A 24,082-nucleotide genomic window follows, 5' to 3' on the forward strand; every position below is an offset into this window, starting at 1 on the left:
CCATTAACCTCATCATGGCCCATTGCATAAACCTACACAATTTACTTCCTTGCTCACTTTGTATATCTGGAAATTATTCACGCACACATCCCTTAGTGCATTTATCACCTTCAATTCTCCCTTTCAAGCAAAAGCCATTCAGCCATCTCTGTCTTCACTGCTCCTTTTTGATGTCCTGCCTATTTTTGAAAAAGAAGGCTCATCAAACTGAACATAGTATTTGAGTCTAGGTCCTATCAAAGAGAGGATTAACAGGAATGAACTGGTCCCTGAGCAGGTGATGGAGCTGGGGGTGTGGTGGGACAGTCAATCTCATTGATCTGCACTCACCAGACTGTTTCCCCTCCCGCTCTTCTGTGCCCGAGTTCCCATCCTTCTCTGGAGCAGCTGCTGGAAGGAACATGCTGCTGGGCATCATCACCTCAGGGGTTGTCACCTAGAGATAGGGGGAAAGGACATAGGGAGAGGAAAAACACAAGAAAATATTTTAAACATCTCCAGTCTCAAGACTAGACATCAGTATTGTGAAGTCAGCGGCGTCATTTTTCCCAGCTCACTGAAGACTTCGTATTTATTAGACAAAGCTCAAATCAGTCAAAAGTGTTTCTACAGTTACATTCTGGACATAATTAGCAGTGCACACTTGAAGAATAATCTTATTATTAATATTTTTCCTTTATGTGGAATTCAGACTTTGATCACTGACAATGTTTTGTCATGGGCTGTGAAACTTCTTGTGCAACCAATTAGGTAGATAAGTTGAAAGGCCCACCTTAAGCTGCTGAAAACATAATAAGGCCCCTAATTAAATCATACCTAGTAAAGTACACTGTAATCTTGAACCAGGGAGCATTGCAGCACTGTTTTCAAAGTGTATCGATGCAGAGAAAGGAGGGGCATGAGAAAGAAAAGTACAAATAAGGAGAGAGGTGACAAAGGAAAGGATGAATAAGAAAGGACTAAAGAGAAAGCAAATTGTGAAATAAAAAGCTTTTGGTAACCCTTTCCTTGCTCTGACTGATGCATTCCCTTTGCTCCTCTTCAAGTATTTGGTGCTAGATCCTGCACCATGAAAGCCAGTGCAGTGCTGGGACACCACTGCTTCTACAGAGCTGGAGAATCTGCATGGCTCAGCTGGAAAGGCTCTTTGGAAAAGCCGAATGTGCACACTCATCCTGTTCTGAAAAACTGTTTCTTTGAATATACCTGGCCACAAACCATCTCGCCAGCAGCCTGCATGTGGCTGGCATCAGATGTGGGACAATGAACGTCCTTTTGAATGTCTGGAGACAATGTCTCACACTGCTGGAACGTTGTCTCACAGCACAGGGACATAGAGACCTGCCTCAATGTCACCATCCCTGTGTTTTCCAGCACAGGGCTTCCGGTGCTGGTCAGTGCCTGTGGCAAGCGAAGACTCCTCTACAGCCTTGGCTGCCACCCAGGGAGCGCTCCCCTTCCACCAGGGGCTCCTGCTCCCAGCCTCCCACTGCTGGGAAGGTGAGGCACAACTAAACACTCCCATGCAGGGGTAAGGCAAAGCAAGCCTCTCCATCCTTCTGCTGGATATGGAGAGGACATCTGAATGCTGGATTTCAGGAGAGAGAGAATGTGTGTGGCTGCTGCATGCCATGTACCTGGCTTCCTGCCCAGCCAAGGACCACAAGGCTCTGAGTGAGCTGCAGGACAGAAGAGCACACCTGTGGCAAAGCTGGAGCTCATGGAAAATCTCAGGATGAAATGGTGGCACAGAAGTGGCTGCAGAGCCATGACCTGAGCTGCGAGGGACACAGAGCTCCCTCCCTTTCCTGGGCCAGCCACTGCATGGCAGTGAGTGCCAGGTTCCATGGAACAGCAGAGAAGGCCGCTGACATATCCCAGGAGGGGAGATGAATGCACCAAACTCATTCATTCCACCTTCTACTCTAAACAGAAGCATCTGATGGCTGTGGGTGGTTGGCTGGTAGACGTTAAAGGTCACAGAGTAATTTCCAGTAGCTGGGCTTGGAGGAGGGGGATGAGCATGGACGCCGAGAAGGGAGGCAAGAAGAAACCATCCCTCTCAGCTCTAGCAGCAGGAAGAGCCTGCTTTCCTAGGATCTTTAGGAATTATGAAAAATAAATCATGAGAAATTAAAAAAAACCCCAACAGAGTAGAAAAAGAATAAAATTATCTAACACCTCAGCTGCACATCATTATAGAGCTGTGGCTTTTCATAGGCGTTACAGTACGGCAGCCGTCCCCACCACCACGCTCAGTACGACGGATCAGTAATTGTTTTCATACACTTTAATTAGAAAAACTCAGATGGCTATGAATAATAATGGAAAAGAGAGACTTTTGCACTTGAAAGGTTGAAGTCAATCAAGTGTGAATGACGGCAAAAAAGAAAAAAAAAAGACACCAATTCATCAGGCCTCTGTTGTCTCGCCGCGTCTTTAATCATAATTCCTGATTGGGATTCAAGAAGGCAGTAAGCAGCGGTTCTTTGTCTGCCTTCACCTTCCGTCAATTAACTCTCCCCGAAATATAATCATCAACCTCACATGCTCCTCTGCATCTTAATCTGGGGCTCCAAACCTGTAAGTCCTGCCCTATATGTGTTTAAGTAATTACCTTTATCTACCTGCATCTCCACAGCCACCATTCCTTCCCTTCCTTCCATCCTCCCTCCACCACAGGGTAGGAAAAAAAAAAAAAAAAAAAAAAGAGAGCGAGAGTAAAAAAAAAAAGGCTGTGGTACATTAATTGCTACAGGCACAAAATTCCCAAAGGCAAATGGAAAAAAAAGCTTGAAAAAATTGCAGGGAACTAGAAATTCTGGGTATGGATGTGGGAACTGCGGCAGTGCAGCCGTGGGCTGGCCTTGGGGATCAAACCACCGGAAAGATGGCACTGCTCAGCAACTGGACTCACTCTAGTCCTCTGGCTCTATGCAGGCGACTCCGGTCCCTTTCCTACCATCGATCCAGGGCAGGAGCCTCCGTCCTTTCATCCCCATGGACCAGCCCCGAGCAGGTGGCAAAGACACGAGTGCAAATGAGCTGCACATCCCAAATCACTCTGCACTGACACGGAATTCCAGACTGCCTTTTTTGAAGGGTTAGTCCTTTCACACTGCAAAAACATCCGAGGACATCTCATTTCTTTGGACCTGCAGAATTTGCCTCACTTGCTGAGGCTGCTTTTCGTATAAACCCAGAGTGGGGGCAGGAAGGTGCAGTGGCCCACGGCTCATGGCAGGTGTGACAGGAGCAGTGCTCAGCGACACAGCATCTTGTACTGCAGATGTATCTCATGGCAGCAACTGTTCCGTGATGGCAAGGAGTGCGTTCATCTGCAGCACAGCCCGTGTCAGCGCGTGCGGCTGTCAAACGCTCTCCTCCTCCCTCTCACCTGCAGGTACCTGGTGTGTCATCCTGGCATCCCTCCTCAGCTTGGCACCCCCTCCCCCTCCTCAGCTCCTGTCTACCCATTTCAATGGCTCCAACACTGTTTCACAACAGCAACACGTCAGTCAGTGTGAACCATTACTAAAACACAACCTTCAGCTGTGAGTTCAACAGATGTGGTTTGTCTCCTCCCTTCCCTTCTCCTGTTCATGCCTGTTCTTTTCTGTCCAACACCAAACCCTACCCCTGTGTGGCTGCAGCTACCATCTCCTGGCCCACAAGTCACCAGCAAAGCTCACTGCAGCATGATAGCTCTGTCTCAGTCACCCCAGATCCACCCCTGTGCCCAGCCTGAGCACCATCCCCTGCAGCTTTGATGGCTAAGGTCCCTCTAAGTTCTCCTCCTGTTACCACACAGAAGGCCCTTAAAGGACGCAAAGTTGCTGGACAAGACTCTCTGCTTCCAAGAACCCCACCTTTTGGGTGAAATTCAGACCCCTTCAGCAGATAAAATGTCTTTATGATGAGGAGATCCATGGAGAGGCAGGTGCACCCCACATCAGTGGCCATTTCTATGGACACAGTGCCCTGGCAACGACTGTTACAGAGCACCTGAGCGCCGATGGGTCAGGTCTCCTGCCTCCCTGCCCCACCAGCATGCACACGCCCTGACACCTACAAACCTGTCACCCCTCTGCAGAACAACCAGTGGGCCCACTCCTCACTGGTGACAACCAACCTCCAGCGGTGACACGCACGGCTCTGGCCACCACTGCATCTACTGGATTTTTAACAACCAGCTGCAGAGCTGCTTGTGTGCAGGGCTGGAGGCTCAGAGCCCAACACCCACCAACATAACACCCTCATATTGCTGACATGTCCAAACAATTACTCCTGGCTGGTGAGAGCCTCTCACACGGCACCTGCCTGTGCTGACTGTCCATGGACACGTAACGAGGGGATGGTTCCCCTGAATATACCCCAAAATGCTGAAATCATGTGGCTCTGAAAAGAAAACCTCTAGAAGAGGTCTGAGGAGATACATCACTGTCCCCATGTCTATGAAACCAGGGGAATTACAGACCGGAGGGAAGGTTCCCCACCAGACAAAGGAGGTAATTTCCATTACAAAGAGAGAGAGAGAGGGTGCTGGAGTGAAAAGCTTCATTAGACTCTGAGAGGCAAAGTGATGGCAGTATACCAAGGTCACTTCTAATTTAGACCATCTAATTGGCAAACATGGCTCCAAATGGCTATCATCTCACAGGGCTCAGAATTAATGAAGCCCGATTATTTTCATTACCTTCATCCGAGATGGAGAATGAGACACAGAGTGAGAGGGAAAGGGGGGAGAGGGAGGGGGCGAAAAGGAGGGAGAGAGAAAAATTGAGTGACAGCAGAAGGGAGAGAGCAATAAGAAAAGACAATGGGAAAGAGGGTAAAAATGTAAAGATTGCAGGAGGGGGAAGTGAGATGGTAGGGATGGGCAGGAATGATTCCTGGAGCAAGGGAGAAATGAAAAAGATGGAAAGATGACTGGAACACTGGAACACTGGGAAGATGGCCTAAATGAGGAAGAGAAAGCTGACAGCAGAGATGACGAGACAGAAATGTGTAGAAGGATAAGGCTGGCTGTGGGAGGAGGGAGAGCTCCCACTCCCAGAGGCTCTTGGGAAGCCATCCTCTCTCCCGGCTCCAGCCCATCAGTCTTGTAATCGCCTGCATGAGCAAACTGCACTTCACCCTCCCTACGGCCCCGCGAGTGCAGCGGGCCAGGCAGGGGTGCGATGGGCACGACGGTGCCTGGCCCTGCCCAGAGAGGCCACGATGCCACACAGAGAGAGCTTGGCTACCTTCATCCACCAGCCCCACGGAAAGGAAGCTGCAGGAGATGGGAGGACCCCGGCCTCTGTCCCTGTGGGGCACGGCCTGTACTCTGTTCCCCAGGCAGCCCCTGTCCCTGCCGTGGGGCCAGTGGGAGGACATGGGGGTCCCGTGGGACAGCCAGCCTGGCTGCTCGCTGATATGAAAAGGAGGGAGCACGACCAGGCAGCTCAGAGATGCTGAGCACAAGCAGGAGCCGTTACCATGGCAACAGACATATTAGACACTGCAGGTTCCTGAACGGCGTCTGATAAGGTGTTATTAACTGAGCCTCCTCCCGCCTGGCGAGGGACCGGCTCCGTCACGGGGCTGCGATTCCCTCGCGCGGTGCTCGCACCCGGCAGACCCAGATGGATACTCATGACAACGAGCCCAGTCAGGGCCCTCCCATGCTGCCATGTTCTGCACAAACCATACTGATGCCTCACAATATTGTCACAGAATACAAAAAGACCCACCTTCTTCACCCTGTGCTGTGAGACCTGGAGGAGGAGAGGCGACCCTCTAGGTGCCAAAGGGAAAAAAGGTGGGAAAACCAGAACACGCATGAGGATGAGCATCGTGGCTGGGCCAGTCTCTGCCACCCTTGCAGAGCCCTGTGGCCCTACTCTAGCACAGCAGGTGGGCTCACCTAAGGGACTGTGCCTGACCTGCTCTGCAGAGTGTCCTGAGCTCCTCCCATTCCCTCATATCCTGGAGGACACAGATGCCCTTGAGGACAGACCAGCCCAACACTCCTGCTCCAGACCACACACCCTGCCCAGGCACCCTGCCTGGCTCAAAACAAACCCCTCCACACCAGTATGACAGCTAACCTGAGCAAACTGGTTACGCCCGCTGGCCTAGGAAAGGGGCTTGGCTTCCGCTTGCTGCTCTTAGAAAGCCAAAACACCTGCCACCAATGTAGTTAAAAGGTGAACAAGGGCTGTTCAAACCCTCAGAAGGTATTTCCACACTTGAACAGCACCAGTGAAATGGACACAGGTCACAGAGGCTGTGGGATGGGACAGCTCTGTGATCCAGGTGCATAGGCTGGGCAGAGCTCGTCCTGAGAAGCCCTGAGGAGACAGGCAGCTAGTAATGCCAAGCAGGAAGGTAAGAACATAAAGGCACTTAGGGAGTGGGAACAGGAACAGGCTGCCCAGAGAGAATCTCCTCTCCTGGAGATACCCAAATGCTGTCTGGACACAATCCTTGAGCAACATGCTCAAGGAACCCTGCCTGAGCAGGGAGGTTGGACTGGAGCAGCTCCAGTGTCCCTCCCAAGACCACTCATGATTCCGTGACTCTGTCACTCCTGTCTTCAATAAGGAGTAACAAAAGGAATCACAGAATCATTAAAGCTGGAAAAGACCCTTCATCTTCCAAGTCCAGCCATCAACCCAACACTACCACCATGGTTAAACTGTGTCCTCAAATGCCACATCCACATGATTTTTGAACACTGCCAAAGATGGTGACTCCATCCATAGTGGTGACTGCTTCTAGAGGCAGCCTGTGCCAAGGTTTTCCAACTCTTTCCATGAAGAAATTTTCCCTAGTATCCAGTCTAAACTTCTCCTGGTGCAGCTTGAAGCCAGTCCTCTTGTCCTGTCACTTGTTTAGTGGGAGAAGAGACCTATCCCACCTGGCTCCAACCTTCTTTCAGGGAGTTGTAGAGAGGAAGAGGGACAGAAAGAGAAGACAAGAAAACTGGAAGGGAACAGCTGGGTCATGTTGCATGTCTTTGCACAGAGGATGACACATCAGGGAGCTGGTGAAGAACATCAGCGTTACAACAAACACCGTGTTATTCAGCCCCAGTGCCAAGAACTGGCAAGGAAAGGAGAAAACAAGCAGGACAGGGTGCAAGAAAAAGAAACACAAAGGGAAAGAACTGGCAGGAATCAAAAGAAACACTTACTTTATATACTTAATAAAAGTTCTTAAATGTAGACACAACTTTGCATTGAGTATTGTACCAAGGAAACAACAGCGACAATATATCCCATCAGCTGCTGGATCTTCCAGAAGCTTTTGCACAAGCTGCCATCTGAGGCACTGACCTCATAAGGTCAAGGAAATTTTATTTATCCTGATTTCACAGTGAAATCACTCAACAGTGGAGCTTCATAGGGCTGAAGCAGGGACACAACATAACAGGGTGCAGCAAACATGGACGGCAGAGCTCTGACAGGTGAAAGGGCTGCTACAGCAACTCTCTGCTCCTCACCTTTGTGGGCACAGCAGAGGACATGCCAGGATGGCAGTGGACATGCTGGGATGGCAGCAGCCATGCTTGCCTACACAGCCACTTACCGTCATGATGAGTTTCTCGACACAGTCAGGTGACACGCTGTGCAGGTGGGTGAGGTGCAGCTGCAGGTGGATCTTGTTGTTCAGCATGTCCTGGCAGAGAGGGCAGCGGAGCATGGGCTGCACCGAGTGCTGGGTCATGGCGTGCACCCGCAGCCGGTTCACATCTGTGTTGCTGTACTTGCAATATGGACACTGGTACATCTGCAGAGCAGACAAATGAATCACACAGCTCTTCCAGGTGCTACTTTCCTCTCTTACAGCCAGGCTTCAATAATTTGATGCCTTCTACCACCAGTTATTGCCTTTCAGACTCTTCCTCCCATTTTATTCTTTGCTTTTGGCACATTGGAAACACATTACCTGCACAGAGAGACGGGTTCTTCCGCCTTACCTGCTCTGATTTGGTCTCCTCTGAAGTTTTTGACCACTTAAAGGAGAGAGGTGACTCAGAGCTGCTGGGGAACGAAATCCGCTTGGAGGATGCTGGAGGCTCTGTCAGCTCCTTCTCTGGCTGGCTGGCTGGGGCTGCAACAGAAAGGCATGAACATCAGCACGCCCCACAGAGGCCTGGGCTTCCATTCACTGCTTGACATGCACCCTAAGGACTTGGAGGAGGATGAATCTGAGACTGACCTATGTCCTCAGTGCACACCAGGCCAAAACCAGTTCCCTCTTGCTCATCTCCCACAGCAAGGGAACTGTGTCACTGGTGGCCAGAAGCAGAAAGATCTCAGCTGTTTCTGGAGGATATACTTACAACCTGCAGGTGCAGGAGACTCTGGGCCTGCGGCTGCACTGGACACACAAATGCTTTGCCAGATGGTGAAGGCCCATGTGTCACCTCCAGGAGCAGCTGGACTTACTCGGAAAGGTAGAACTCACAGCCCCGGCTGACCCAGGACATTCTACACACGGACACTCTGAAATGCATTTGCCCTGGAGAGGGCTGGTGGTTGTGGCTGTCAGTCCAGTCAATGGCACCTGTGCTGGCAGCAGTGGTGCTGCAGGGATGGCTCTGGCTGGTTCAGCCCATGCCTCCAGAGGAATGAGCATATCTGATGCTTCCTAGCACATGGTCCTGTCAAAATCCCAATTTTGGCAGGACCTGGCCAAACATTCCCGCTATGATAAGCCAAGAAAAGGCTATTTTGTTCAGCCAAACAGATAAATGCAAATGAGCCCTAAAGTCAACAGCAAAACACTCCATGAGTTGTGGCACTGGGAGAATCACATCCCTGACCTTTCTCCTCCCCCGAACCCTGGCTGCCTTCAGTACATAAATTTGTGGGACATCTATTATTTAAAAACTGTAAGGACAAGTATATTATACACAGCCCCCGTCTCCTCCTCCCCGAACACACATTCATAACGGTACTTTAATCTGTCTCGAATCGACTTCAAACCCATTTTGCCCTTAATGGGAGTTATTCATTTTCACTTGAAAGGTAATATCTGACAGCTGGATATTTAATATGATGGATCAGCTGCCGATTAACAAGGCGCTGTAGCATTCTCAGGCCAGTCCCCCATACTCTTCCCCCTTTCTCCTACTCAACTTGTGAACCCGCTGGTATCTGCTCCTTGTTTCAGATGATACCACCAAGAGTCAGATCCCAGCAAACTGCTTCCTTCCCAAAGACCCTTCTGTGCACTGCCACGAGCTGTAATTCCAAACATACTGCATCACAGTGGAGAATGCAATTCTCATTCCTAACTACCTTCCCTGACAGTCCCCATCGCTGCATTCAGCTGAATAGAGGCAAAATAAGTTCAGGGAGAGGGAAAACAACTACGGGTAGCAGTACTGCCAGAGGGAGGCAGGGATTAGAGATCTGGGATCTGGGTCTGCTGAATTTCTCCTGGTAGGCTTGTCCATACTGAATGGGCTTGGAAGTGATCTTGTTCCCCACAGCACCGCTGGCTGCATGCCTGGTGCTTTGTGCCTGGCTGGGCAGCAGCCTCCACGTGTGCATGTACAGTCCTGGCTGCACCTGGGGTACAAAGCCAGGACTCTGCTGTGCTGCCAACTCCACAAAAACATCCAAAGCAGGGGTGGAATGAGCTTGCAGTGTCAGTGCTGACTGATGGACACCATCACAGACGCTGCTCTGCCCTCACAGCATGATGGGTTGCTCTGCTCAGCTCCCTGCTTGAACCGAGACTCTCCCTGTGGTTCAGAACTGGAAATGGCTTTAAGATGTCTGCAGGGCCACAGCTGACCTTCCCTGCTTCCTATAATGAATGTGCTTGGAGCACTGGGAACATGGCACCACTCTGCTGCCCCTCCACTGAGGAACACAGTCCCTCCTGGAGGCTTTGGGGAGGACAGACCCACAAAGAGCCAGCACTGTGGTGGGTGAAGGACCACCCTACCTTAAAATGCCCTGCCTGAGCCCTGTGTGATGTGAGTGGCCTTTGTCAGGGGCCTGATCACTGCTGGCACTGTCCAGTCCTCAGTGTGACCTCGGACACTGACAAGCCAGCCCCCACCAGGCTGCTGGGTGTTGGGAAGAGCAGCTGGAGACCCCAGGTCTGCCAGGGTGGTCTGGCACAGCCATGGGAGTCCTGCTCTAGACCCGCACTGGGCGGGGACAGTCATGGCTTCGGGCCCCTTTAGACCTCTCTAGGTGGTGACTGTAGCTCCTGTTGGTCACACTGCGTCCCTGGGCACTGACCACTGCCAGCTGCTCACCAGTGGAGTGTCTCTGGATGCAGTGACTGAATTCAGCCCAACCATCAGCAACCCCAGGCTGCTGAACACCAGCTCCAACCTTGGGAGTCACAGCAGGGTACTTTCTCATCTCCTTTCCACTGTGAAGCAGCCTGCTTAGAATTAGTAACAGGTAATTAAAATGTACCATCTCCTAAGTGTCCAATTTCATTAAATCACTTAGTCCAACCCATAACCTTAATCCTTCAAAACTAGAATTACTGATGATTGTCCGGACCAAAGAATAACTGATTTGTCGCACATAGGATATTTTAAGTATTAGTTTTTGAGTTGACAGCTCAAGCTGGGAATTTTAACACCAAGACTGAAGTTTGTTGTTGATAAACAGTCAAATGCACAAAATGACACATTCAGTCCACATCACAGATGATCAGAGGAATTAAGAACTCTCTGCTATCAGGAGAAATGAGGACATGGCTTGGCGTCTGCCCGCAGAGCTCTTACCATAGCCTGGGACCTTCTGTCTGTGCAGAGAGGACAGGAGAGAATGTCCAGAAGGCCATGGCCTCAAAGGGCTCAGTGACACTGGAGCACACAGGGACACTCCCTGTGCCAGCATCTTGCTTCCAGGCCCAGGCCTCGCCAGGCAGAAAAAGGAAATTGCTTTAAAGTAAGATATACCATCTGCATATCGGATAGTATTGTTATTACTTTGACTCTTTAGTTTAGATTCACTGAGACCTGTGTTTGTCAACAAATGTTCCCTAAAGCCAAGTGCGAAGGGGCAGGGCTGCCACAGCACTTCTGGAGATCTACTGATCTTCTTGCTCTTCTCAGCAGCTTCTGCTTTTCTCAGGAGGAGGAGAGATCCTCCCTGGGTACATTCAAGAGGTGAGATGGGCACTTCCTTGCAAGTGGGGGCCTTTCCTTTTCTGGTTCCAGAGGCAAAGCCAGCACGGATCCCCTAAACTGCTGCTCTCCATCCTGGTGGGAAGGAAGTCACCACCCACCTCCTACCCATCAGATTCTTTTAGCTAAAGTATCACTGACAGCCCCTTCATCTAAACTTCCATCTCCCAACCAAGCAACATAATGGAAAAGCCAATTAAATGATTATTAATTCATGCTGCTTTCCGTAAGCCAGAGGTTCTCATCTCCCTGCATTCCGTAAACCAGCTTGCCACTTGCCCTAGAAATTTACAGTGGGGTTTCTGCTATTGCCATTGATTGAAACACCACCAGCCTCCAAAAAACTCCTTGCCACGAATCCAGCTGCTGGCCTGGGCAAGTTCTCAGCGAGACCAGGGAACTGTGCTTTCCCTGACTGATGGAAAATAGCATTCTGCATTTGGTGGTGCCTCCTTCCTCAAATCACCTCAGTGTGCTCTTGGAGCCATCAATCCTCAGAGCAGTGGGAGCTGCTACTGTGCTAGTGTCCCGCACAGCCCTGTGCCATCAATGCCCAAGAGTTCTGCCCCCTGTGCCCTCACAGCTCCTGTGTGTCTCCTGAAATCCAAGGCTAGTTTATCTGTTCATCCATTCTCCAGAAACCGCCTTGATGCAGGAATGGCCAGAGCCCATATGGACCGCTGGGGAAGGGCACAGGGCACCCAGAGTGCTGCAGCACTGCCACCTCCTCAGTAACATACAGCCAGCACTTCCTCTCCAAACACTGTCTGTTTAGTTCCCCACTCCCTGAAGGAACTTCCATTCCAATCAGCTGCTGTAGCCACACTATCAGGCCTGTGCACTACCTGTTGCCCTGCAGTGTTTCTCAGCTCTGTATTTGACAGTAACTCAGCTGACAGGTAAATGTCCCATGCTCGGTGCACTCTGCACCCATCCTCACTCCTGCTTCACAGCCCCAAAAATGGCTGAATCATTTGTTTTTCTAATGCTGTGTCATACCTTCCCACCTGCAGCGAGTACCCACAGCTGAATTACTATTAAATATTCATATCCAGAAGCTCCAGCCGCCACCAGGCTTCCCTGCCTTGCTCCATATGAGCACGAAACACCCTGCAAGTGCCTCTGTGAGATGCCAAGCAGCACCAGGGGCTCCTGGAGGTGGGGCTTTGCCTGGCATCACAGACCTCTCCTGCAGCACCTCCAGGGCTGGCAGAGCCCAGCCTGCCCAGAGCTCAGCCAGCAGCTGCATGGAGCCACCCAGCCCAGCCGTATTTCTGGGCTGGAGCTGCCACCCAGGCAGCTGTTGTGTTTCACATATCCTTGGAAAAGCACAGTTGGAGGCAAGCTCCCAGTCCTTGTCTCCCATCCCCTCTCCCTGGTTGCCCTCGCTCAGGCACCGGTGCTGAGTGGCTTCATCGTGCCCTCGTCCCTTCCTGCAGCCTCTCAGGCCCCCAGAACATCCCGGCCATTAAGTGCTCCACAAACGCCAGATATTAAAAAAAAGCAGCAAAAAGCAGCCGGGGGGAGGAGCAGGAATAGATTTCCGTCAGGATGTGCCTGACCTGTTTTTTTCAATTTCAGTAATTAGAAAGGCAGTCGGCCTGTAGGAATTATTCATAAACTGCAGGAGCTGTGCAGTATACATTTATGTTAAACATGTCAAATCCAATTGAAATCATGCCTGCCAGCACCATACTCCATAAACACACTTTTCTGCAACAATTTCCCAGCTCTCAGCAGCCCATTAATACTTCCTTTAATAGCAATCTACCACGGATTCGAATCAGGGACGGTCCATTGCACTAATTGCTCTGTTAGGTGAGCATCACGGACAAAAAAAAAAAAAAAAAAAAAAAAAAAAATCATTAACAAAAATAAAAGCCCCTCAGGCCAGTCCTCCAGAAAGATTTCATTTCAATCTATATTTTAAGTAGACTTTGTTTCTTGTTTTTGTGGAAAAAACCCTGATATTCTCCATGTACCCAACGGACAGTGCATTAAGGAAGCCTCTGGTAGTTGGGTCACTGCTGGTGATGGGGTTGTCTATCTGAGACATGAACCAGCCCCACTTCAAATCTGAGAGGCCTTGTACTGCAAGGAGTAAGGCTTCAGCTGAGTATCCATCATCTACATCCTGCCTTAAAAATGGAATTGGAATCAGCCACAATTCCTTTCCCTCTTGCTGGTTTGCTTGTGGTGAATCTCACATTAGCCATAACGAGAAAATGTCTAACACTGAATCATCACGCACACAGCATCTCCCTGCTCCAGTGTGGAGGCACTGCCATCTTCCAGAACATTCCAGAAACCACAGAGATTTCTGTAAAAATCAAGATGCAATGAGTCCTTATTTGGGATGGAGTTTTCCCCAAGTATATTCAATTGAAAAGCATCACCTAAAAAAATGTTTCTGCTTCATACTACTGATTTTTAAAATAAATACATAAAATGTATCAATACATTTATTTTGCAGTTGAGACACTTTGACAAGTTTACAGTGAGAACAGAGGTTTTCTCCTTGGTGCTGACACTAACCCCAGCACAGGCTGTACCTGGACTGTACCCCCTGTGGGGCAGACACTCACCCCTGGGCTGGGGCAGGGAGATGGGCAAAGGAACTCAGTGTCTCGTTACACATCTTGCAAACCTTTAAGGAAGTGGAAGAAACAAATCCCCTGTGCACAGTGAGGGAACTGAAGCACAAAGGGGAGTAAATTGCTGAGGAACATAATCAAACTGCACGTGGTGAGCAGCAGAAAAGTCTGTCCCCCTCCCCTTTCACATGCCCCATCACTGGCTTTCCGGCCACACCTCTCCTGCTTCTCCATCTTCACACCTGGCTCAGAAGCTTTTCCTAAGGTCAGCCAGTCCATCCAAAGCAGGACAGACTAAGCCTGCCCTATTCCTGACGGCAGCTCCTCTATAATCTTCTTGAAAGACCTCTGAGGAACCTTCCCAGAAAATTCACAGCAGTGCTTAAGCCACAGGCTGTACAGGAGGACTTTTAAAAGTTTGTTATCTAACATCAATCTTTCTCCCTTCAATTTAAGTCCTTTGTGTCCTGTTTGTTGTCTGTATCCTCAACATGGAGAACAAATAATTTCCTTCCTTTCAGAAGCATTTCACACACAAGACTTATCTTGTCCTCCTCTTTGGTCTTCTTTTGGGTCAAATAAGCCTGTTCATTCCATTTTCTCCTCCTGACTGATGCTGCACTGTTCTGGGTTTTTCCTGATGTTTGGGCTTTCTGAAATTGCTGCCCAGCCTCCCCAACACCCCAGCTCAGGAATGGAGCGCTTTGCAGTACTAATGAAACCCACCAGTGGTGCAGTACTGTCACCTACACTTCTCTGTCTGTGCTTCACTTCAGCCTGTCCTGAAAAGTGGCACTGAAAGCCTTCCCAAGGAGACACTGACTCCAAACAGGACCTTCTTCACATGAAGGGAAATTGGGTCGTGCTGACATGATTTGTTCTTGACAAATCTGTGTCGACTGTTCCTCATCTCATTATCTTCCCATCAGCACTTACAAACAGTTGTTTGGTCAATTCCCGGGAAAATCTGGGGCAAAGATGGCAGGTGTACAGTTCCCCAGCCACTCCCTCCGTCAGGGACAAGCCCTGTGTCTGTCCCTCACTGCACCTCCCCTCTCTGCAGAGCACAAGAGAGAGCAGCTGGCAGGTTTGATATGCTCCAGGCACTGTGTCCCAGCACCCAGGTACAGTGCAGCAGGTCAGGGACAGCGTTCAGCATCACAAGTGCTCCGCAGCCCATCCCTGGTAGCTGGGGGACAGCCTCTCCCCAGGCTGCTGCTGACACAGGCTGTGCTGCTCTGCTCATTGAGGGCAATGCAAAGAGGGCTTCATGTTCTTTAATTTTATGACACTGTGGTCACAGCCTCCCCCTGCTGCTCTGTGTCAGCAGCCTCCTCCTCCTCCTCCTCCTGCGAGGGGAGCTTCCTGGAACTGCCTGCTCCCCTCCCTGCTCATGGCTCCACTGGTACCAGGTATTGTGTCCCTGCACCCTTCTCTTCTGGGGCTATCAGGCATAACCTGACCCAGCTTCTGTTCCTTCCCATGTCTGAGGTCCAGGAGGACTGTCAACACTCATGTTCCTCAAGGGACAAAAGCAGAAACAAGAGCAAGGTGTGGTGCCTCCTTTGCACACTGGCTGGACAGCAGCTATTGGTAATACAATCTGGCTTTAAGCTCAGGGGGTGGTGTTGCATGTTTGGCAGCAGCCTGAGCCCAGCACCAGCCCATCACACGCACCAGGGCTCACACAAGGCTGGGCCCACGCCCCATGGGCTCACAGGCTACTCTGTGTCCTCCCCACACAGCTGCCTTTGCAGACCCCATGGAGCTGTCCCATTTCTGATCTGCTCCTTGGCTCACCAACACTGGGTAAGGAATTGCGGTGGGTGAAGAAATTAAACCATCCAGATTCAGAGTTTCTGGACAGAAAAGGGTTTAAAAAGTAGGCTCCTCATCTTTCCTTACATATTTTGAGATATAAACTTTGCACACAGATCAGCCTTTTTAAGTGCTTCAGGTTTGGGCAAAGAGCCCTATTTACCCCTGAAGAGATTTAATCAATAAACAAAACTTACATGTGTCTGTCACACTTCACAAAATGGTTGTGCTCAGCATCACACAATCCCACACAATGAACTGAGACTAAAAACCACCTACAGCCAAGCCAAATTGCATTTCCAGGTTAAGAATCAGTATGTGATGGGAAGGAACGTACAGAGCAACCCCAGCGAGTATAGCCCAATCTGAGAGCACAAACCTCAACAGCCACAGGGCCCAGCTTGCTCTCTTCCCTTCTCCGGACACATCTTCCACTGACTGAGGCTGAGATGGGCCGAGACTGAAACTGTCGAGGTGAAATACCACATCCCATTTTGGGAAGACAGTTTAAGACAAAGTATCTTTGTCTGGGGCTCTCCAAGAGGCAACCAGGAAGGCAGCAGGAGAGGCTGCCTGGAAGAAGCATTTCTGAGCGTTTCTGAGGCATTGCACTGACCAACACTGAGCCTGCCAACCAAACGGGACCTGGAGCCAGAACTGCTGTGTCCTGGGCCAAGGAAAATCAATGCTACCTTCAGCACCTCGGGTTCTGGACCCAGGCTGAAGAGGGCAGCGAGGACCAGATACGGGTGGAAGATGGACGGCCCTCTCCAGGGTGGGACAATCACAGAATCATCAAAGGACACACTTAATGCAACCAGGCGCTGGCTGCTGGCAGGAGGGGTCATGCCCTCCTCCCCCCTCCTCTCCCAGCTGTTGGTCCCCACTGCCTGGGGCAAGCCCCAGAGCACCCCCGGCCCAGCCTGACCCCCACAACTCCATCTACTGAAAGCCTCCGAAGAGGGTGACACTTATGTCACACTGACACTGCCACATTGTGGTCAGCCAAAACCAGTTTTGTGGACCACTGTTTTTTCCATCTCCCCTTCCTGGATTTGAAGATAATGAAGGACCAAACACCACCTCTGCTAAATCACAGAATCATACCTGTCCATTTACTCTGGTCCTTGTCCCCTCCACTCTCTTGCTCCTTGGCAGGTTCCTCAGCATCACCAGCTGTTTCATTGGGCCCTTCCACATCTTCACTGGGTTCTTCTGAAACAAGAAAAGCAGAAAGTGTGACACAGACATGGAAGGCAGTACAGAAGAATAGGTAGCTGCCAAAGAGTAAAAGCAACAGCTAAGGCTGTGCACAAGTGTTGGGTGGCAGGCCATCAACATCCCCCAGTGTTCTCCCAGCACACCTGCTTATGGGTCAAGACAGAAACTGTAAAGAACTAAGAGATGAAGACAAAACAAACCTTGCCTACTTCTACCCTGGAGCTGCTGAGGTCCCCTGAGGTGTCATGTACAGTGACATGGCTCTCTACACAATAAGGTTCTACCCAGCCACATCAGGAATTACAGAAGCATGAGTGAGTGACCAGAGCCTCCAGCACCTTCAGCCTCATCCTTCCTCCTCATCCCCATCTCAAGCTCTTTGGACCCAGTGACAGGGTGCAGTACTGACCCTGCTCACCAAGATGCCAGAGTCACTGCAGACAAATGACATCCCTCCTGTCCAGACCAAGCTCAGAGCAGGCCGGTCTGCTGCAGCCCCAGCCCAGACATGAGGCACAGGAGGAACACACTGGCAGCCTTGCCTCCATCCCAGCAAGGGAAGAGCCTGCAAACCCAGGCAGCACCATGCAGGCGCAGAAGCACGGAGGAAACACTCAATGAAGTGCTGAAAGCTCAGAACAGAACATGGAGCACCATGGTCCTGCCCATAATGGGCACAGAGTGTGTGGGGCAGCTCCACTCCAAGGCACCTGGTCAGGTGACACTCTAGGAGAGAGAGTGCTGTGGCTGCCAGACCCCTTACACCAGGGTGTAACAGCCACATTATCATCTACTATTATGGGTATTGACATACAGTCCCTGTAACTGACAGGGGTTACCCCACCACTGGCCTAAAAGAGGCACTTTTAGGCCATTATACCAATTTTTAGGCAGGATAGTTTAGAATTTAAACTCACATTATCTGGTCACGGTAAACCCCATGAACCCACGCAATCCTGAGATTTACCCGCACCACCTAATGGGTTCAAGCACCAACCCCCATCCTCCTCCTAACAAAGACAAGGCTAGAAATTCAGATTAAAAGTATATATTAGCAGCTTGCAGATACTCAGCAGTGCCGTTTGAGGATATGACAGCCTAAATTGGGAGTGAGAGGGGACATGGGTGGCAGTGCTGACAAAGGCATCCAACATGTAGAAAGACACATCTCACTGGTGCAGGGGTGAGATGGGCAGTCTGAAATGTGACCTGAGTGCTCAAGTTTGCTGGGAGAAGGGCTGTGAAACCAGCAGTTGGGTTCACATTTCAGAAATTAAAATTCCAATCGTTTTTGCACTCTAGGGAAAAACCACAACAAACCATCCCCACCCCAACCCCACCACCCTGGTGCCTTCAAACCACTTCACACAGGGCAAGGGTGTCCTGTCCCTTCAGCTGGGGCAGCTGCTGTGGAAACAGATTTTAGCTGGTTTTATTAAAACCTTTGGTAATGGGTTTCTATACTTAATTTAAATCATCATTTTAACCATTCTTTGCTGGCTCAGGAGGCCCCCTGGACAGCATGAGGAGACAGCCCCCACTGCCCACGGTCCACAGCCCATCACCCAGTGCCCTGGCCTGGGCCCCCCACCACGCAGCCCCAGTCCCCAGCCCAGATCCCCAGCCCAGATCACCAGCTGGGATCCCCAGATCCCCCAGCCCCCATCCCACATCCTCAGCCCAATCCCCGGCCCGGCTGCACAACAAAGGGCGCCTGGCGCAGCGGCACTCCCAGCTGCGACCCGGAGGTGTCAGCATCGGCATGGGAGGAAGAGGAAGGGCGAGCCAGGCTCAGCCACTGTCTGGGCTCTAACCTGAGCATGTGGAAATAATACGTGTCTTCCAGTGTGCTGTCTGGTTCGAGGGGAATAAAATAGGACATTCATAAGCAGTTACACCATCTGTCTTTATACCATCATCATCATCAACAAGGGAAAAAATAGCTCTTTAAAATGGATGAAAGCCCAGGCTGACAGTAACCGGAAAAATGTGAGCTATGAATACCAATAACGGGAGAAAATGATTAAAAAACAAGGCTACAAACAGCAAGTCCCCAGCACGGCTCGGGCTGCAGCTCCTCACGTCCATCCACCACCAGCCTGGACTGAGCCCCCACATCTCTGGCAATGAGCATTCCACAGTCCTGCACCAGGAACGCTCCCTCTGCAGACACAAACTGCTGCTGGCTCCACACCCTCTGCTCAGCAGAGGGCAGGGAGCAGATCTAGCTGCAGACCCTCCTCCTGCTCCACCCTGGGCTTTTTTCTGAAAAGTAATTTTTCTAAAGCAGGATGGGAAGGGAGCAGAGTCTAAAACATGTACCCAGGGAGACTCTGAACCAGCTTGGGTAGGTCCTGTCCCATCCCTGCTCAGCTTCTTGCTGCCAGGGGCTCTGGCACAGATCCCTGGAAGGGGGAAGCACTAACTCCATCTCCTCATGATGCCCTTCCAGCAGAGCTCTCTGGAGGGCTGAGGCTGCTCTGCTCACCGTGCTCAATCTGGCTGGTGGCACAGCTGCCCAGGGACACTGGGGACAGCCACCCCAGCCGAGCTGGCTCTGTGCACTGAGTGGGCTCTGACCCACTGAGAACTTGCCTCCAGCACCCACAGCCGTGTCTGGCCCAGCATCCAGCCCACAGACCTCAGCACTGACAGCAGAAGCAGCCAAGGCCCTGCTCCTGAAAGCTCTGCTCCTGAAAGCTTTGTGCTCACGCTCTCTGAGCCGCTGCTGAGCCACAGCGGCAGCTCCATGGTGTGGGCAGGTCTGGAAAGCCAACACCTGTGTGAAGGCACCAACCAACCAACCAACCAACCAACCAACCAACCAACCAGCCAACCAACCACCCAACTAACCACCCAACCAACCAACCAGCCAACCAATGAACCAACCAACCACCCAACCAACCAAACACCCAACTAACCACCCAACCAACCAACCAACCAACCAATGAACCAACCAACCAGCCAACCACCCAACTAACCACCCAACCAACCAACCAACCAACCAACCAACCAACCAACCAACCAACCATTTAACCAACCAACCAGCCAACCAACCATCCCCTGTACTCCACTGGGGCATCCCTCTCTGAGAACAGGCTGGCAGCAGTCTGGCAGGGAAAGGTCTGCTCCTCTCCTCAATCCGCTGCACACCACAAGGAGCTTCCACTGCTGCTGCAAACTGGAGTCCCTGCACTGAGCAGTGACTCAGTCCTCATGACATGGCCCACAGGACCCACCTGCACAGAGTGTGCTGACCACCCCAAGACCAGCTCCTGAACAAGCAGTGGTCAGCAAGATGTAGGGAACGTCCAAACCACCATGACCTCTTCACCACCACCTGACCACTGCTCCCAAAGCTGCACGTTCTGTTCAGACTTCAGAGGTGCAAGAGCTGCTGCTGTGGGATTTTTATGGGGGAATCATGTCCCTGGGAAATCCAAACAACACACACTGTGCACAGGTTCCCATGCCACAGCTTCCTGAGTCCATGGTGGTTTATTAATAACTTTTAAAAGGAATTTTCCCATGCCAGGGCCCAGGTCAACACTGAGAGCAAGAAGTGCAGCCCCTGGAGCCAAAGGAGCTGCTCTTCCATCTCAATCCACCTGCCCCACACAAAATCCTAGGCAGAGTCTTTGCTTCCTTCATGAATAAATCATTTTAGGGAGCAGTATTTCCTTTTAATTTAAAATTAAACCGTTCACTAAGCGGGGGGTGGGGGGGAGGAGGGGGAAGAACAGGAGAAGTGTCTGGAAAATCACAAGTATCTGACTTCTGCAGAGGTCAGGGAAGCTGTGACTCAGTCACACACCAAAATGTACCCAAACTGCCGCATGCAAGTGCACAGGATCACAGCACTGTGGTCTGTCCCTTCCCAGACCCAGGAAGTTTGAGAGCTAGAGAAGTCAGGAAATGCTGATGGGATCCAAAACAGCTTGAACAGCTCGACCTCTCACCTCTTCTTCTCCCAGCCAGGTTTTCCTTAACAAACCCAGATCTCTTATCTGAAGGGATAAAGGGCATTTCTGGGGTGGTGAAAATGCAGGCATGGGAAAGAGCGTGCACTGCCTCTCCACCCTCCGGCAGGCTTGAGAGCTGAGAAACATTAGCTGTCATGAACCACAATCAAATCAGGTTTGAAATATTTAGCAGTGGCTTGGAAAATGTGGCGGTGCAGCTCTGACAGGCGAGATGTGCAGACACCCATTTTCCATTATAATGGAAATATCAAGCCTGTTCTGAATATGTATAACCTAGAAAAATGTATTGATTTTTCATTCGGCATTAAAAAAATGAAATACCCTGCAGCTGTCAAAAGCCTTTTGTTAAAAGCTCATCTTTCCTGGAATGAGGTTTACCAGAAACAAGTTTTAATTGTACACAGGGTCTCTCCTTTGGAACAAAAAGAATCTGTGGCGCTCCCTTTTTCAGGATAAGTAGCCAAAAAAGCCGACAGAAAGACAGGCCTGAGCCCTGGCTGCTGGCTGCACGCCGCGGCTGTCGGGGAGGTGAGGGCTGGCTGAGCCAGGCCCAGCACCACCTGACCCACAGCCCAGCTGCTGTCACCGGCACAAACCTGACCCACAGCCCAGCTGCTGTCACCGGTACAAACCTGACCCACAGCCCAGCTGCTGTCACCGGCACAAACCTGACCCACAGCCCAGCTGCTGTCACCAGCACAAACCTGACCCACAGCCCAGCTGCTGTCACCGGCACAAACCTGACCCACAGCCCAGCTGCTGTCTCTGGTACAAACCTGACCCACAGCCCAGCTGCTGTCACCGGCACAAACCTGACCCACAGCCCAGCTGCTGTCACCGGCACAAACCTGACCCACAGCCCAGCTGCTGTCACCAGTACAAACCTGACCCACAGCCCAGCTGCTGTCACCGGCACAAACCTGACCCACAGCCCAGCTGCTGTCTCTGGTACAAACCTGACCCACAGCCCAGCTGCGGTCTCTGGTACAAACCTGACCCACAGCCCAGCTGCTGTCACCAGCACCACCTGACCCACAGCCCAGCTGCTGTCACCGGCACAAACCTGACCCACAGCCCAGCTGCTGTCACCAGTACAAACCTGACCCACAGCCCAGCTGCTGTCTCTGGTACAAACCTGACCCACAGCCCAGCTGCAGTCTCTGGTACAAACCTGACCCACAGCCCAGCTGCTGTCACCGGTACAAACCTGACCCACAGCCCAGCTGCAGTCCCTGGTACAAACCTGACCCACAGCCCAGCTGCAGTCCCTGGTACAAACCTGACCCACAGCCCAGCTGCAGTCCCTGGTACAAACCTGACCCACAGCCCAGCTGCAGTCTCTGGTACAAACCTGACCCACAGCCCAGCTGCTGTCACCGGTACAAACCTGACCCACAGCCCAGCTGCGGTCTCTGGTACAAACCTGACCCACAGCCCAGCTGCTGTCACCGGCACAAACCTGACCCACAGCCCAGCTGCTGTCTCTGGTACAAACCTGACCCACAGCCCAGCTGCTGTCTGTAAACCCAAGTTCCCCCAGCCCTGTGTCGAGAGGTTCAGGTCCATATGGAGGAGGAGGAGGGAGGTCCACAGTGGGTCGATGCCCTCCTGCATCCTGGAAGCCCAGGATGAGCTCAGCTGCCCCGTGCAGAGCCTGGTGCAGCTGGCTCAGGAAGGTCACCAGGAGGCACGGGGAGGGCAGCTCCAGCTCCCACCACGCCCTGGGCCCAGCACAGTGCTGTGCTAACAGAGCAGAGAGAGGGCCCAGATGGGGGGCTGACCTCAGCTCCCACTCAGGATGCATGCATGTGCTGCAACTCCATCTGTGCCAGCTCCTAACGGGATTACTCTACATCGTCTTGTTCATTCCCACTGTTTTTCTGAAAGGAAAAGCAGGACTCCAAGCAGTACAAAGGGAGCACTAACCAAGGTTACGAGAGGAATGCCACGGAGCTCCATCCTGGATGCCAAGCTGGTGGATGAGTCCCACCTGACGAAGGGCTGCAGGAAGACAATATAATGCCACGTGTACCTTGGTTATTGAACTTATTTCCCAGACAGCTCCACTCCAGAGCATGGCCAGAGCATTTCTGCTGCTTTCACTGACAAACACAAACTGCTGACTATGCTGTGCTCAGCTGAGACGGACATCAGAATCACAGAATTGTTTTGGCTTGGGAAAGACCTTCAAGACCATCTTGTTCCAAACCCCTGACATAAGCAGGGACATCTTCCACTAGACCAGGCTGCTCCAAGCCCATCAAACCTGGCCTTGAATACACCCAGGGATGGAGCATGCACAACCAAGAACCCTTCCCTGGGGGAACATCACCATTCTCCCACTCCCTGGCAACAAGGCTGTCCATGTTTTTTGCAAACTGGGCTATATTTTAAGCCAGTGAAACCCAACAGGGACTTACCCCCTTTAATTTCAGTTGGACTAGAAAGGTTGCTGTTATTTTCACACATGAAACATAAAAAAAAAAAGGCAAATTCCTTGAGCATGTTTGTAGTGGAGCGTGATGTGATTGTGTTGTCATTTATGGGAAATAATCGCAAGCCCATCTCTCCCTTTCCCCCCATTTTCCAGTCCAAATAACCATGAAAAATTACACTTCAATGTCAGGAGGACAACAAAGGAGGGGCTTTCTCCTGCGGCTTGACGGCTTTTCAGCCTCCCCTTTCTTGGACAAAAACCTACCTTCAATTCTGTTTCATTTAAAATGTGATCTAACAAATGCATCTTGACAAGTTCCTTTCTCTTTTTCTTTTAAAGAGTATTTTGCACAGTTTAACCTAGCTCCAAACTGGAATCAGATGGAAAGGAGATGCATGCAAAAACACAAACGCAGATCCAACAGCAAAACAAAAGAGCCCATCTCCAGCTCCAGGTCTGCAGGGAGAGGACAGAGCAGTCCCCACACAGAGACCTGCAGGACAAGGGTCCAGAGACAATGGGACCTGTGGGAGGAGGAAGATGGAGGAGTTAGATGGCAGAGGTGACAAGGCACGAGCACAGGAAAGGTGCCCGGGGGCTGGGTGCCCAGCCCCACTTTGTGATGGAAGCAACGCCGGCCTTCTGCTAAAAACTCCTGGTGGAACTACTCGAGCAGACAACGGCAGCTGTTGTAGAATCATGGAACCATTTGGGTTGGAAAAGCCCTCTAAGATCATTGAGTCCCAGTGCTCCTCCAGCACTGTCAAGGCTTCCACTGACCCACATCCCCAGGCACCACATCTACATGGGTTTTAAATCCAGCCAGAGATGGCAACTCTACCACTGCCTCGGACAGACTGTGCCAGGGCTGGAC

The 24,082-nt window shown here is 51.2% G+C and overlaps 1 protein-coding gene across 2 annotated transcripts in view; it reads right to left on the bottom strand.

Moving 5' to 3' along the window:
* Window positions 1–24,082, bottom strand: part of ZFHX3 (zinc finger homeobox 3) — a 125,330-nt gene that overhangs the window by 12,861 nt on the left and 88,387 nt on the right. For both annotated transcript variants that reach the window (XM_084215096.1, XM_084215097.1), the window contains exons 5-8: window positions 16,675–16,782; window positions 7,967–8,100; window positions 7,576–7,776; window positions 331–436 (exon numbers count right to left, since the gene is read on the bottom strand). In XM_084215096.1, the coding sequence (XP_084071222.1) occupies window positions 331–436; window positions 7,576–7,776; window positions 7,967–8,100; window positions 16,675–16,782 (549 nt within the window). The remainder of the gene's footprint in view (window positions 1–330; window positions 437–7,575; window positions 7,777–7,966; window positions 8,101–16,674; window positions 16,783–24,082) is intronic.

This window comes from Fringilla coelebs (assembly GCF_963513975.1).
Source record: "Fringilla coelebs genome assembly, chromosome: 14".
NCBI classification, from domain to species: domain Eukaryota; kingdom Metazoa; phylum Chordata; class Aves; order Passeriformes; family Fringillidae; genus Fringilla; species Fringilla coelebs.